The sequence below is a fragment of the Gopherus flavomarginatus genome, chromosome 1 (genome assembly GCF_025201925.1).
Source record: "Gopherus flavomarginatus isolate rGopFla2 chromosome 1, rGopFla2.mat.asm, whole genome shotgun sequence".
Lineage (NCBI taxonomy): Eukaryota > Metazoa > Chordata > Testudines > Testudinidae > Gopherus > Gopherus flavomarginatus.
This window is the reverse complement of record NC_066617.1, coordinates 157,255,871-157,270,660: the sequence shown is the minus strand read 5'-3', so window position 1 is coordinate 157,270,660 and position 14,790 is coordinate 157,255,871. Positions and strand designations below refer to the sequence as shown.

The following is a 14,790-nucleotide window of genomic DNA, read 5'->3' as shown; positions in this document are numbered from 1 at the left end:
AAAGGGAAAGGGAGGGAGTATGGTAGCTGAAATCTCATGCTGCAGCTTGTTGTGAGTGGAGAGCTCACTGCTAGAGCCGGGTGGCACTGTGAATGGGGAACAAGTGTGCCCAAGGAGTAGAAGGCTTTGCCCCAGATATCCCCTTCAGAAGACATTCCCAGACTGGATTAGGGTTACTGGTGTGACCTCACTTTGAGGCCTCCAAAGAAGGAATTGGGTGGACTAAGTGGACAGTGCCCCTCTCTATCTGAAGCCAGCAAGGGAGGTATGTGGATCCCACTAGAATTTAAAATGAAAAGTAGAGGAGGAGATGCTCTGGACCTGGGCAGCTTTAGATACAGTACCAGGCATGTAGGAGGATTTCCACTTCTGAGTCACGGAAGCAGAAATTGACTTTTCCTTTCCAAATTTAGCTAATGTTCAGAAAGGGAATCTAGCACCTGCCTTTCAGATTTGAACACCTCAAAATTCAGGAGTGCTCAAGCTCAGTTTGGGCAGCTGTTACTTCATTTCTCCCAAATCAAATATGCTGATCCACTGTAATTTGCTGTAGAAAAAGTAGGATAAAATAGAGCAAGAAATGCTTCCCAGTGGTTTTTAGGACTGGAATTGCTATTTTCAACTGCCATTGCTTTTTTTTTAGTTTTATTTGTTTAAAAGGAAGACAGTGATACTACATTGGCAAATTCCCCATAGAAACAAGGAGTGGAACAAAATAATAATAAAGGCACCTCAACCTTTCCTCATTTCTGGAGGACAGTCTTATAATATGCATCCAGATATCCTCCAATCACACAAGCTGAAACTTGTTCCACTTTACTGCAGTTCTGTAACCATATGGGAACCAATCCTGTCTGTGTTCTGTGCACATCCAAAATTCCTGCTGAATGACCCACCCTGGGATCAAGTTACCAGTGACCCAGGGCTGGGGCAGAAGGAGGGTGCAGGTGTGTCGGGGGGAGAGCCCAGGGCTAGGGCGGCAGGGGGTGTGTGGGTGGCGGGCACTGGTGGGGGCGATAAGGGGAGCCTAGAGCTGGGGCAGCACAGGGTGTGTGTGGGGGAGAGCCCAGGGCTGGAGTGGCAGGGGGTGGGGGGGATAGCCCAGGGCTGGGATGGCAGGGGGTGCAGGTGGGGGGGGAAGAGCCCAGGGCTGGGGCAGCAGGGCAGTGCAGGGGAGAGCCCAGGGCTGGGGTGGGGGCAGCCCACAATTTTTTTGCTTGCGGTGGCAAAAAACCTAGAGCCGGCCCTGCTTCCAAAGGATCAGAGCAGTCTGCAAAAAAAAATCTGGGCACCAAACGCTTAACTGTAGCAAAATATGCCCCAGGAGAGGTCTATGATTCATCAGACACATGTGCTAAGGGTGTGGCCACCAGAGTGACTCTCCAAATGTATTCATGATTCTAGATGTCTGGCCTCATTTCTGAGGCCCAATCAAGGATTGAGGAGCTACTATTCAGCTCCAAGACAATGATGCCCTCAACAAGATGAAGCCCACCAGACCTGAGGCTCATTCTCTCAGCCTAACCTAGTCTTCCACAGACAAAAGGGAAAATATGATGTACCCAGTCTTCTGCTACCAGAGGCCATGTACATGGAAAGAGGACAGATCCCTCCAATGGAAGCCCCAGGCCCAGTTTCATTCAGAATATCTGGCCAAGAAACAGACTCAAGCAAGGCCATCATAATTCTAGCAGTGATCCTGCCTCATCAGCCTGCTGTCTACAGGTTCAACAAGATTGTAGAGAACCATGTGCCAGAAACCCATCTATCTGTGTTCCTTCCTCTTGGAGGTCACCTCTCCCATTTCTTTGATGCCTTGTGTGTGATTACCACTCATCCAGGCATGTTAGACATTGTCTAAAACAGTTATAACAGCCAATTCCACAATTAGTCTCTTCCTATGTCCCCTTTCCCGCTTCAAGGATCATTCTCATGAGAAAGTGTTTCTACAGGAATCTCTTCTCACAAAAGAGGCAATACAGGAGATCCTGCAAAGATGCCTGAGGAAAGGTACTTTGCTAATTGCTAGGAAGGTAGGCGGCCTTCATCCCATCTTAGCTATTCAGGGACTAAACAAATACATAAAGATCTTCAAGTTCAGGATGCTCACCTTCAAATCACCACCCCTTCCCTCTCCCAAGGAGACTGGAATGTGACCCTGAACCTCAAGGAGGTCTCCTACCATATACCCATCAGATACTCACGTCACTGTTCTCAGAGGTTCTGTGTGGGAGAGACACACTGCCTGCCAGTACAAAGTGCTACTCCTCTGCATGTCCACAACCCTGAGAGCTATTTTTTAAAAAAAAACATACAAGCATCTGGCTGTGGTAGCTGCACAGGAGTAGCGCCAGGAATTGTTGTGCCTCAGAGGTCCATCCTCCTCTGAGGTACAAGTCTTCCTCTGTGGTCCTCTGGCTCCAAGAAGAAGAGAGTAGGTCACTGTAACCCCTGGAAGGGTGCAGCTTACTTCTCCCCTCATGCTAGGCCATTGAGTACAGAGTGGGTGAAGCCAAGGCTCCTCCCTTTCCTTGCACCTCTTTGCTTGCCTAAAGAGGGGGATTATCCAGAGGCCAGGGGCTGCACTAGATCCCAGGATAGATCTGACTTAGCTAAGCAAGGGGTGAAGTAGACCATACTCCCCCTTACTCACCTGCTCAGCCAAGTAAGACGAGGGCTAGATTCATTTTTTTTTTAAAAAAGTCTTAATCATTTTTTATTCTCAGTATTCAATGAGTGCACCCTTGCTTCATTCACTGCCCATCATTCTACCTCTGCCACCTTACTCACACTGAGTACTCCCTCCCTCCGTGAACAGTCACTATAGCAAGGTTGCTGCCTCCAGCACACTCGTTTGTGGCATAGGATGGCTCCTCATTTGCCCCTCAGAGTTTTCCATCTCTCCTAGGGATTCATGTGGCTCAGCCCTCCAGCTGGGTCACTCTTAGACTTCAATCCCCTTTCAGGGTACTCAAAGTCCAAAATAGAAACCACCTTAGACAACAGCCCCAAGTTAACATAAACTAAAGGAATTCTGTCCCCTCCTGTGCTCAACTCATAGTTCTTCTCACTCTGACCAAAGTGCTGACCCTCCTGGCTCTCCCCTGCTGGCAGTCCAAATACAGCATAAACCAAAGTGGACTCACATCTCCCCTGGGACTCACACCCTATTTAAAGCAAGTCTTACTCTTTACCAAAGCAATGACTCCCAGTGCTTATCTCCCATTGGCAACCTCCCCTCTTCTAGAGCCAGACTACAGCTCCCCTGGACTAGGAAAAGTCAACCACCACTTCCACCTTTCTCCCCAGCCTCTGAGCTAGATATTGTAAAGGCCTGATTGAGTCACATGACCCACCAGTCACGTAGCTTTCATTTTCCCTACCTGAGGAGGAGAGCAAAATGTATCACAGGTGGGGCTGGATCTCTCCCCTTAAAGAGGCCGGCCACCCTGTGACTGTCCCACTGAAATCAGTGAGGCAGTGGGAGTGCTTTAAGAGTAAGGTGCTACTCAGTGTAAGTGACAGAATCTGGCCCTTAGAAATCAACCTGTCACAATTTCAGGATAATTGCACCTGTATTTCCTCTCTGAGATCCCTTGATTTCACACTCCCAGCTGTCACCTCCCGTGGGCAGAGACCCATTTCTCTCTCCCTCCAGACTGGGATTTTAGACTTGCAGTCCATCTGTACCTGACAGTGATTTTCCCAGCAGGTCTGACCAGGGTTCAGCATTTGGAATTATCTCTTTCCCCAGGGGCTACAACAGTGAATATCAATTACCGACCAGATTTCACAAAGCAAAAAACATTTATTCTTAGGGCAAACGCATTACAGAGAAAACAAAAATAATACGAGCTCCCACAGGCCTAATCATAGCAGAAGTCACCTATCTTCCACATGGGGAATCTGATTGGCTCTAGCCCAAGGGATGCTGACCTTTCTTTGGACAAAAGGTCCTGTCTATTTGCTTGCTCAGAAAAGAAGGCCCTGTGTCACTTTAAACTCAGCCATTTATACTAAAAACCCTTCTTTGTCATTTGGTCCCAGCTTGAACCAGCATATACTAACCACCAACCGAAGCCCTGGCCCATAATGCCACACCGGGGACGCCATTCTCAGGAGTGCCCCGTCCCATCCCCACTGGTCTGACCTTGCACATGTGTGTACAAGGTCATGCCAGTGGGGGCAGAGTGGCGCACTTTTCCAAATGATGTCCTCCTGTCATGCTGTCTGGAGATGCTACCACTGTGAGTGCCTACCTCAGAGCAGGTCATAAAAAAAAAAACGGTTACTGACTGTCCATAACTCTCATTCTTTGAGATATGTTGCTCACAGCCATTCCAAAGGAGGTGTGTGCTCACCCTGAGAACAGCTGCCAAAAAATTCTCTCTCAGAGGTGTCCATCGAGTTGGCCCTGGAGTCGCACACTCATAGTGCTGGTATAAAGGGGCCTGCCACTTAACCACCCTCTCAGTTTGGTGTCGCTGTCTCTGGAACTTCAGCTCGTCCCTGCGTTTCTGGCAAGTACGTGCTCTTCTCTGCTTTACTATCCTGGAAAATAGCCTTCTGCCAGAACGACCTCAGAGATCCGAACCCTTACTTCGGAACCACCTTATGCGGTCTGAGGCTCTGGCATGAGCTGGCACCTGGCCTGTCAGCATCACACCCCCATCTGATACCAGACCTAGGTGGGTTACTAGTGTGGCAAGTATTTAGTGCCCCACAGAGTCCTCCCTGCCAGCCCTTGGTGAGGAAGTCTGGTGTAATCAGATTGAAGCAGATTAAATCAGAATCAAACTTCCTTCTGAATGGGCTCCCAAATTCTTTAACTGAAGGGGCTCACAAGTGATGTGACTGTCTATCAAAATACAGGAGCAAATTTTAGGCCCCATGACTTTGATCGGAGCCACATTTAATCTTCATTCATCCCTGAAGCTGTATAGCCCTGTATGCAGCAATACTGTCTCTCTGATATAGTAGAACATGCGGACAGCAGCAGTTAAAGGAATATAAGTTGTTTCTGGGTATTAGGGCTCCAACAGGTGAGTGCCAGGGGCCCTATAGATGTGAGGGAGGGGATATTTCCCCTAAATCAGAAGTGGGCAAACTACAGTCAGCGGGCCACATCCGGCCCGCGGGACCCTCCTGCCCAGCCCCTGAGCTCCTGGCCTGGGAGGCTAGCCCCCAGCCCCTCCTCTGCTGTCCTCCCTCCCCCACGGCCTCAGCTCGCTCCGCCGCTGGCGCAATGCTCTGGGCAGCAGGGCTGCAAGTTGCTGGGGCAGTGCAGCTGCAGAGCCCAGCCTGACCTGCTGCTCTGTGCTGCATGGTGGTGACAGCATAGCTGGCTCCAGTCGGGAGGCACGGCTATAGCGCTGCCCGCCACCAGTGCTCCAGGCAGTGCAGTAAGGGAGAAGGGAGCAGGGGGGGTTGGATAGAGGGCAGGGGAGTTCAGGGTGGTGGTCAGGGAGGCGTAAGTGTGGATAGGGGTTGGGGCGATCAGAGGGCGGGGAACAGAGGAGTTGAATGGGGTGGGGTTCCTGGGGGGGCAGTCAGGAATGAGAGGAGGGGTTGGATGGGGCAGCATGGGGCAGTCGGGCGCAGGGAGAAGGGGTGGTTGGATGGGGCAGGGGTCCCCGGTGGGCAGTCAGGAAGGAGGGGGGATTGGATGGGGTGGCAAGGGGCAGTCAAGGCAGGGGTTCAAGGGGCAGTCAGGGGACAAGGAGAAGGGATGGTTGGATGGGGTGGAGGGCGGGGGGGCAGTCAGGAATGAGAGGGGGGTTGGTTGGGCCGGCTGGGAGCCAGTCAGGGGTCGGGAGAAGGTGTGTTTGGATGGAGTGGCAGGGAGCAGTCAGGGGCAAAAGTTCTGGGGGCAGTCAGGGGACACGGAGCGGGGGGGTGGATGGGGCAGGTGTCTCAGGGGGGCTGTCAGGGAACGGGGGGGTTGGATGGGGCAGGAGTTCTGGGGGGCAGATAGGGGGTGGGGGCCAGGCCATGACCCCCTCCCCTAACTGGCTCTCCACACAATTTCTGAAACCCAATGCGGCCCTCAGGCCAAAAAGTTTGCCCGCCCCTGCCCTAGATACACCAGAGAAACAATCAGGCCTGCCATCATCCTCTAAAGATTTGGACCACTTCCTGTTTGGAATCATTCTACTACTTGCAGTTGAGGTAAATCTTTTTAGCATAAGTGTTGTAATATGACTTCCAGCTTCCTCTTTTGCAACTACCTCAAGGTTAATTGACTTTAGCTCAAGAAGCTTGTTAGATGTTGGCACTAAGCTTTTTAACCTTCTGCTCCCAAGGGTAAAGGAGACATGATATTTTAGCCGAATCCTTAATCCACCAGGGCACAAACTGATATAGCAAAGAGGATTGTCAAAAGAACCTCTTGTGAATTGCAGCTGAGATTTTCAAAAGCATCTAGTGACTTGGGGTTTCTCAAATGTTGGGTGGCCAGCTAGAAACACCTTTAAAAGGGTCTGATTTTCAGAAAGTATTGAGTACTCACCCTCTGAAAAAGCCAGTCCCTTTGGGCACCCTAAATAGAACATCCAAAAATTAAAGCACCCCAAATCCCTAGTTACTTTTGAAATTTTCGCCTCTGATCCTTTATTAATTTTAGCTGGAGTCCCATACTGAGTTACAAAATGTGATTCACAATCTGCTACTTGATGTGCTTTGCAACAATTCAATTTTTAAAAATGTGTAGTAGTCCACAATAAGAGGTAATCTTTTCTATTGACTTCAAATGGATCCGAACCAAACATGAGCAAGGGCAATCAGGAATCTCACATGGTTTCAACGGTTCTTTTGCAGTTTGCTTTCTCCACTCTTGGATCTGCTCTTCCATGGCAGCATTTGTAACAGGCCAGAATAGGACATCTCTGGCTCAGTCCTTACACTTCTTAATAGCCAGATGGGGAAAGTGGACTATGCTTTCAGTTTCTGACCTCATGCTGTGTAGTATTCTAGCACAATCCCCACTAAACCATGTTATTCATTCTCATGGGACCAGAGGTGTTGTGACTGAAGGCTTTCCTGGCTTTCAGAAGCTTAAGTTTAGTCAATCACCACCTTCTGGAAGGGCATGAGGCAGCGCTGTGCAATTTTAACTATGTTGAAGAAGTTTTGGGACATTTGATAGTTAAAGAGGATCAGTTGACTTGTGATAAACTGCAGGGATTTTAATTCCCCTACATCTCCAATTCTAACCTGGATGCAAAGATTTAACTTTCCCTAGCCATTTCTAACCATCTGAAACATCAAGCTTGGTGATAAGAGGTAGGGACCCTCAGAAGCCCTTCTCTTCTGGGAAGCATCAGCACTGTTTCCGGTGCCTCCTTCTGCTGCTTCAGCTGGACATTACTGTCTACATGAAGCAGACATTAGCCAACACAGCCAGTGTGATTATTCTGAAAGAATGAAAGGATGGGGGCTCATTTGTCCCTCTGACAAAACCAGTCAGGCTGGTTGTAGGTAGATAGGACCACACACCCATTAAGAACAGAGCAGCTTGTTATGTGCATTCCAAATGCACAGAAAATAAGACATTCACTTGACATTTGAGATATTACATTATACTGCTATCACTACCGCTTATTATATTGTTGCTTTCACAGTTTATTATGAAATTGATGTACAGTGACCTGAGCACCTTGGCAGGCCAGGTCAGCTGCTTTATATACACAGAGATTATTTATCTCGTAGCATGAGGAGGCTATTCCTCACACAAGGAATTCAGGAAAATGCGGCAAGGTTCACAGGAACTAGGTTGTTCCAAGAGTTTCATGCGCTGGGCATTCTGCCACTGGGGCCTGTTTAAGGGAATTTAGTGCTAGACTGATAGCCTTGAGAACTGAAGTCCTATCAACAGAATAAATATTAGCGTAGGCTTCCCACATGCCACTGTGCTTACCTGTCTTAATCCAGCCCAGAAGAGCCATGTTTAGGGAGACGAAAAAGAGTTCAATGCCCATGCCCTATTAAACAATTGGCTTCTCTCCAAAGACAGTCAGCAAAGCGCTATTTGTGGCAGTGATTTTATGAGACTGGCATCTGTCCATTAGAAATTTGATTGAGTTTTCCAATTCATTTCACATGGGGGCCACCAAATTGCTGTCTGATATAAATCATTTTCAGCCATTACTGACCTGAAGGCGATCTAGGTGTGAGACTTTATATCCCGTTATGAATCTTCCACGATATCTATTCTCTGTGAATATTTGATTTTGATTTGTGACTTTGCCAAATAGATCAAAAGGTAGAAGTGTTATTGAACAAACAGATGAAATCCTTTTTCTTTTTCTTACACCTCCTCATCAGCATAGTTCTTACACAGGAATAAACAGTTGTGCTGAGAGACAGAGAAAATATACTGCAGTATGGATTGTGGATTACTCTCTCTAATACACTGATTTGGGGGAGATTTGCACAACTTTCCCAGTGCTGACAGAGGAAATATAGAGGCTCTCCAATGCCATTTACATGCCTCCCTTCTAATAACATGCAGCTCTGAAATGTTGTAAGCAAGACTTGCTCCTTTCACTGGAAATAAGTCTTCATTTTTGTGTGATCACTAACTCTATCACATTGGGATCTGGGAGCATGACTACACCAGTTTATGTCTCATATCAATGACTGGCTTGGCATTCATACTTTCCACATAACAACTCAAAACATACAAATACTAAAAGCAGCCCAAGAGCCTGATATTGAGCCAAATGACAAAGAATTCCTCTTGCCAAAGCTGAACAAAAATCCCCAAGGGAGGACAGCACAACAGCTGGATGTGGCGGTGAAGCCCAGACCTCCTATAATGAAATAAACACAGACTAATTCCCTCCCTCCCTTACCTCGAAAAGCAGATAAAGACTGTACAGTACCTCCAGAAAATGATCTGACCCACGGAAGCCATGGTAATGGGATTGATTCAGACAGGCGAAGCGTAGGGTGCATAACAATTCAATGCAGTATTCAGTGCAGCCTCTTTCCCTTTGAGACACATCTGTCTAAGTTCCAGCTACTCTGCTTAAATAGCTGAACTCAGGTAAGGAGTGGTGACTCCAGGTGGGGAAAGTTGAGGTATGAGGAAGCCAACAGGACATGATCAGGCTTCCCATCAGACACAATCACAGCAACAAGGCACAGCTTTTTCAGTATTGTAGGACAGTAGCCTTGACTCCTATGTTAAGGTTGCCTAATATGTCCCATTATAAAAACATTTCCAACTTATTTTTTGAGGAATTCTCAGTCCCCAACATTTGCAGCAGAGATGTGAAAATTGAAAGGGGGATAGTCCTTAGGTCAGAGAGGGGCCTTTTGCTGGTCCCATGCAAATCCATTCAGATATGGCCAAGTTATAAAATGGCAAAAATCACTATTGGGGTCTGTATTATACTCAGTAGAGCAGGGCTTCTCAAATAGGGGCTGCTGCTTGTGTTGGGAAAGCCCCTGGTGGGCCAGGCCTGTGTGTTTACCTGCCCCGTCTGCAGGTCCGGCCGATTGCGGCTCCCACTGGCTGCAGATCGCTGCTCCGGGCCAATGGGGGCTGCTGAAGCGGAGGCCAGTAACAGGGCCGTCCTTAGGATTTATGGTGCCCTAGGTGGGATTATTAAACTGGTGCCCCGGTGCCTGTCTTGCTCTTAGCAACACAAACATAAGCTTACAGTATTGGAAAACTTGCCACATGCATGTTATTAAAACCAGTTTAACTTAATTAAGCACACTGTAAGGCTGGTGGACTAGCACTAAAGAAGTAGCACTATAGAAAAAATTCTGATTTGACAGGATGATGCAAATAAAAGACGGTTACTCACCTTTGTAACTGTTGTTCTTCGAGATGTGTTGCTCATATCCATTCCAGTTAGGTGTGTGCACGCCACGTGCAAGTTCGTCGGAGAAACTTTTACCCTAGCAACACTCGGTGGGTCGGCTGGGCGCCCCCTGGAGTGGTGCCGCTATGGTGCCTAATATATACCCCGGCCAACCCGGCCACCCTTCAGTTCCTTCTTGCCGGCTACTCCGACAGTGGGGAAGGAGGGTGGGTTTGGAATGGATATGAGCAACACATCTTGAAGAACAACAGTTACAAAGGTGAGTAACTGTCTTTTCTTCTTCGAGTGATTGCTCATATGCATTCCAGTTAGGTGATTCCCAAGCCTTACCTAGGCGGAGGGATCAGAGTGAGATGTGGCGGTATGCAGAACCGCTGCGCCAAAGGCTGCATCATCTCTAGATTGTTGGACCAGCGCGTAGTGCGAGGTGAAGGTGTGGACCGATGACCAGGTCGCTGCATGGCATATCTCCTGGATAGGCAAGCGCGCCAGGAAGGTGGTTGATGACGCTTGAGCTCTAGTAGAGTGCGCTGTAAGGTGGCCTGAAGGGACATGAGCTAGGTCATAGCATGTGCGAATGCAAGCAGTCACCCAGGAGGAGATCCTCTGGGAAGAGACTGGCAGGCCTTTCATCCGTTCCGCGACCGCCACAAACAGTTGGGGAGACTTTCGGAACGGCTGCGTATGCTCAATGTAGAAGGCGAGTGCCCTGTGTACATCTAAGGAGTGTAGCTGCTGCTCCCACTGAGAAGAGTGGGGCTTTGGAAAGAAGACCGGGAGAAAGATGTCCTGGTTGGTGTGGAAGGCAGACACAACCTTAGGGAGGAACGCCGGATGAGGGCGCAGCTGTACCTTGTCTTTATGGAAAATAGTGTCTGGGGGGTCCACCGTGAGAGCTCTTAGTTCGGAGACCCGCCTGGCCGATGTAATGGCCACCAGGAACACTGTTTTCCACGATAGGTACAGGAGCGAGCAAGTCGCTAGCGGCTCAAATGGCGGGAGCATGAGCCTGGTTAGGACCAAGTTAAGATCCCAGGTAGGGGCAGGGCGACGTACGGGGGGATAGAGATGCTCTAGGCCCTTAATGAACCGAGAGACCAAGGGGTGGGAGAACACGGAGTGGCCGTCCTCGCCTGGCCGGAAAGTGGATATGGCCGCTAAGTGCACCTTCAGAGAGGATGTCGCCAGGCCCTGCTGCTTAAGGTACCAGAGGTAGTCTAGGACCGTGGGGATCGAGGCATCCGAAGGAGTAACGCCCTGAGTTGCGCACCAGCAAGAGAAGCGTTTCCACTTTGCCAAGTACGTGAAGCAGGTGGAAGGCTTCCTGCTGCTGAGGAGAACATGCTGAACCGGCGCAGAACAGCTCAACTCTGCTGCATTTAGCCATGCAGGAGCCACGCCGTGAGGTGGAGAGCTCGCAGGTCTGGGTGACGAACCCTGCCGTGGTCTTGTGTGATCAGGTCCGGGAGGAGAGGGAGGGGAACTGGGGTGTCTACGGACAGATCTAGCAGGGTGGTGAACCAGTGCTGTCTGGGCCACGCAGGTGCGATCAGGATCAGATGCACTTTGTCCCTGCGGAGCTTCAACAGGACCTTGTGAACCAGGGGAAACAGAGGGAAGGCATACAACAGGTGGTGCCTCCACGACAGGAGGAATGCGTCTGTGATCGACCCCGGGGAGAGACCCTGAAAAGAGCAGAACTCCTGGCACTTCCTGTTTGAGCGGGAGGCGAACAGGTCTATGCGGGGAAATCCCCACCTCCGGAAGAGTGAATGGATGACGTCAGGTCTTATTGACCACTCGTGACATAGAAATAACCGGCTGAGCCGATCCGCCAAAGCGTTCCGGACCCCCAGAAGAAAGGACGCCACTAGATCTATCGACTGGGCTATACAGAAGTCCCAGAGTCGAATGGCCTCCTGACACAGGGGAGACGAGTGGGTCCCTCCTTGCTTGTTGATGTAGTACATGGCCATTGTGTTGTCCATGAACACCGAAACACAACGGCTGTGCAGATGTTGTTGAAATGCCTGGCAGGCAAGGCAGACTGCCCTCAACTCGCGGACGTTTGGAGTGTCAGCTCCTGGGACGACCAAAGGCCCTGGGTACGCAGGTGACCTAGGTGGGCCCCCCAACCGAGGGATGACGCATCCGTCATTAAGGTCATCGATGGCGGCTGTGGATGGAACGGCATCCCTGTTAGCCACCAATCGAGGGGGCATAGGGGGCTGGGGGAACTGTCACCAGGACATCTATAGGATCCCTGCCCGGGCGGAAGACCGAATGGAGCCACGTTTGGAAGGGTCTCATGCGGAGCCTGGCATACTTTGTCACATAAGTACATGCGGCCATATGCCCCAGGAGTCCGAGACAGGTGCGAGCTGAGGTGACCGGGGAGGCCTGTAAGCTTCGTATGATCAATACGATCGCTTGGAAGCGGGGCTGAGGCAAGTAGGCCCTGGCTCGAGTGGAGTCCAGCGTTGCCCCTATGAAGTCCAGCCTCTGCGTGGGGACCAGGGTGCGCTTCTCGGTGTTGAGGAGTAGTCCCAACCGGGAAAATACGTCCATAACTACATTGACGTGCTGCCGTACCTGAGACTGAGAGGACCCCTTGAGGAGCCAGTTGTCCAGATAGGGGAACACATGTATCTGTTGCTGGCGGAGGTGGGCGGCAATGACGGCCATGCACTTCGTAAACACCCTCGGGGCCGTGGAGAGGCCGAAGGGGAGGACTGTGAATTGGAAGTGCTGGTGGTTGGCCATAAAGCGAAGGTACTTCCTGTGCGGTGGAAAGATGGCAATGTGCAAGTACGCATCCCTCATGTCGAGGGCGGCATACCAGTCTCCAGGATCCAGTGAGAGGATAATCGTTCCCAGGGAGATCATGCGGAACTTCAGCTTGAGCATCCATTCGTTGAGTCCGTGCAGGTCTAGGATAGGTCTGAGGCCTCCCTTGGACTTGGGGATCAGAAAATATCGGGAAGGTGGAGGTCAGCAAAGCCACACTCCACTGTTCCAATGACCGACACGGGCGGTAAGAAGGAACTGAAGGGTGGCCGGGTCGGCCAGGGTATATATTAGGCGCCATAGCGGCGCCACTCCAGGGGGCGCCCAGCCGACCCGCCAAGTGTTGCTAGGGTAAAAGTTTCTCCGACGAACGTTCACGCGGCGCGCACACACCTAACTGGAATGCATATGAGCAATCACTCGAAGAAGAATATAATTTTTTAAATTTGTCAACATTTTATTGGAAATTTCTATGAAGAGGTATTGAAACAAGGATTTGTTTTTAATTCAAAGCAATCTTTCTGGCTTTTTGGGCTGCAAAATCAGTAATAATGTCATTGTATATAAAGACAAAGTGATGTCTTGTTTGATTGCAAGAATAGCAAGACCAATCAAGTGCTCCTATCCGGAGATAGTTTTTAATGAGCTTTGGTTTTGAGAAACTCCGTTCTCCTGATGCTACTGTTACAGGAATTGTCAGTAGAATACAAGTAGCAATGTACACATTAGGATATATGTCAACACGTTTGCTGGTATGAGTAAACTGTACAATGTCCATCATCGATTTTGTATGTGGCAACATTGATTACAGTGTACTCAATTCTTCATACAGTTCAAGTCCATTTAAATCAAAATGATTACCGTGCTTCAGGAGGCTCTCTAGGTCAGGGGTTCCCAACGCGGTGCCTGTGGGTGCCATGGCGCCCACAGGAGCCTCTCAGTGCACCTGCATACTGGCCGGTGGACGAACATCTGCCAAAATGCCACCAAAATTTGGCATTTCAGCGGCAACGCCTCTGGATGACAATGCTTGCCATCGATAAACAGCGTCATCCAGAGGTGTCGCCACTGAAATGCTGCCAAATTTCGGCAGCATTTCGGCGAATGCTCGTCCACTGTCATGGTCCTTCATCTGGCGCCCACCAGATGAAAAAGGTTGGGGACCACTGCTCTAGGTTCTTGCATTCTGTCATTAGTTGCTCTTGTTTTCCTATTTCGCTGAATTTAGTCCCGCTCAGCCCACCTACCAGCTGAGTGAATGGAACCCCAGGCCGATAGCGGGTTGAGTGGCTCAGCCGAGGTCTCAGCTGCCAGCTTGCTCAGCTCACTGCCAGCCTGGGGTTCCCTGGGGGTCCTCAGGCCAGCAGCGGGTGCTGAGTGCAGCCAGCGGCCAGGACCCCAGGAGGCAATCGGGCAGCAGCTGGAACCCCATGGCAGTGGTGGGCTGAGTGGCTCAGCCCGCCGCTGCATGCCATCAAAAATCAGCTCGCATGTTACCTTTGGCACGTGTGCCTACCTTTGCCGACCCCTACTCTATACACTAGTAAGGAGATAAGCATATTACAGTTGTTGGAGGGTTCTATTTAGCAGTAACAGGCTATAGGAAAGTCAGTCAACATTTTTTGTTTCTCTGATGAAAACAGGCCCATTCCCTTCCCCATACCAAACTTGTCACAAATAATTGTCAACAACTTAATTTTCTGTTTTTGGCTAAGATATTGATTTTTTAAAAAAAATATTGAGATTGATTTCAGGATTGTTAGAAAGCATTTTTGGCGAACAAATTTGTTAAATGACAACCTAAATGGCAATGCAGTACTGCTTTCATGATTGACTCACCCCCTAGCCTGCTGGCCCAACAGCTGCAGTAGAGGAGGAGATAGGTGGAAAACTGCAGGACCCCAAAATCCACCTCTTGGGGTGCAGAGTGGCAACAGCAGCAGCAAACCCTCAGGTCCGATCACATGCCAATGGGCACCACCGCCAGCCCAACGGACCATGGTGAAGTTAGCACAGCATCTGATCTCAGGGATGGGGCACCTATGGAGCCACAGCAGCTCATCCTGCCCTGTGCAACTCCCCCCGGATGAGATGGATCACTGCCAGTCTGGGGGAGAGACGCTCTCCCTAGCTAGGGTGACCAGATCCAGATGTCCTGATTTTATAGGGC

At 49.9% G+C, this 14,790-nt stretch overlaps 1 protein-coding gene across 2 annotated transcripts in view; it reads right to left on the bottom strand.

Moving 5' to 3' along the window:
* VTCN1 (V-set domain containing T cell activation inhibitor 1) overlaps nt 1-8,984 on the bottom strand; it is a 39,479-nt gene extending 30,495 nt beyond the window's left edge. For both annotated transcript variants that reach the window (XM_050961458.1, XM_050961467.1), the window contains exon 1: nt 8,883-8,984. In XM_050961458.1, coding sequence (XP_050817415.1) covers nt 8,883-8,914 — 32 coding nt within the window. In that variant the 5' untranslated portion in view covers nt 8,915-8,984. The remainder of the gene's footprint in view (nt 1-8,882) is intronic.
* Between the last annotated feature and the right edge of the window lie 5,806 nt (nt 8,985-14,790).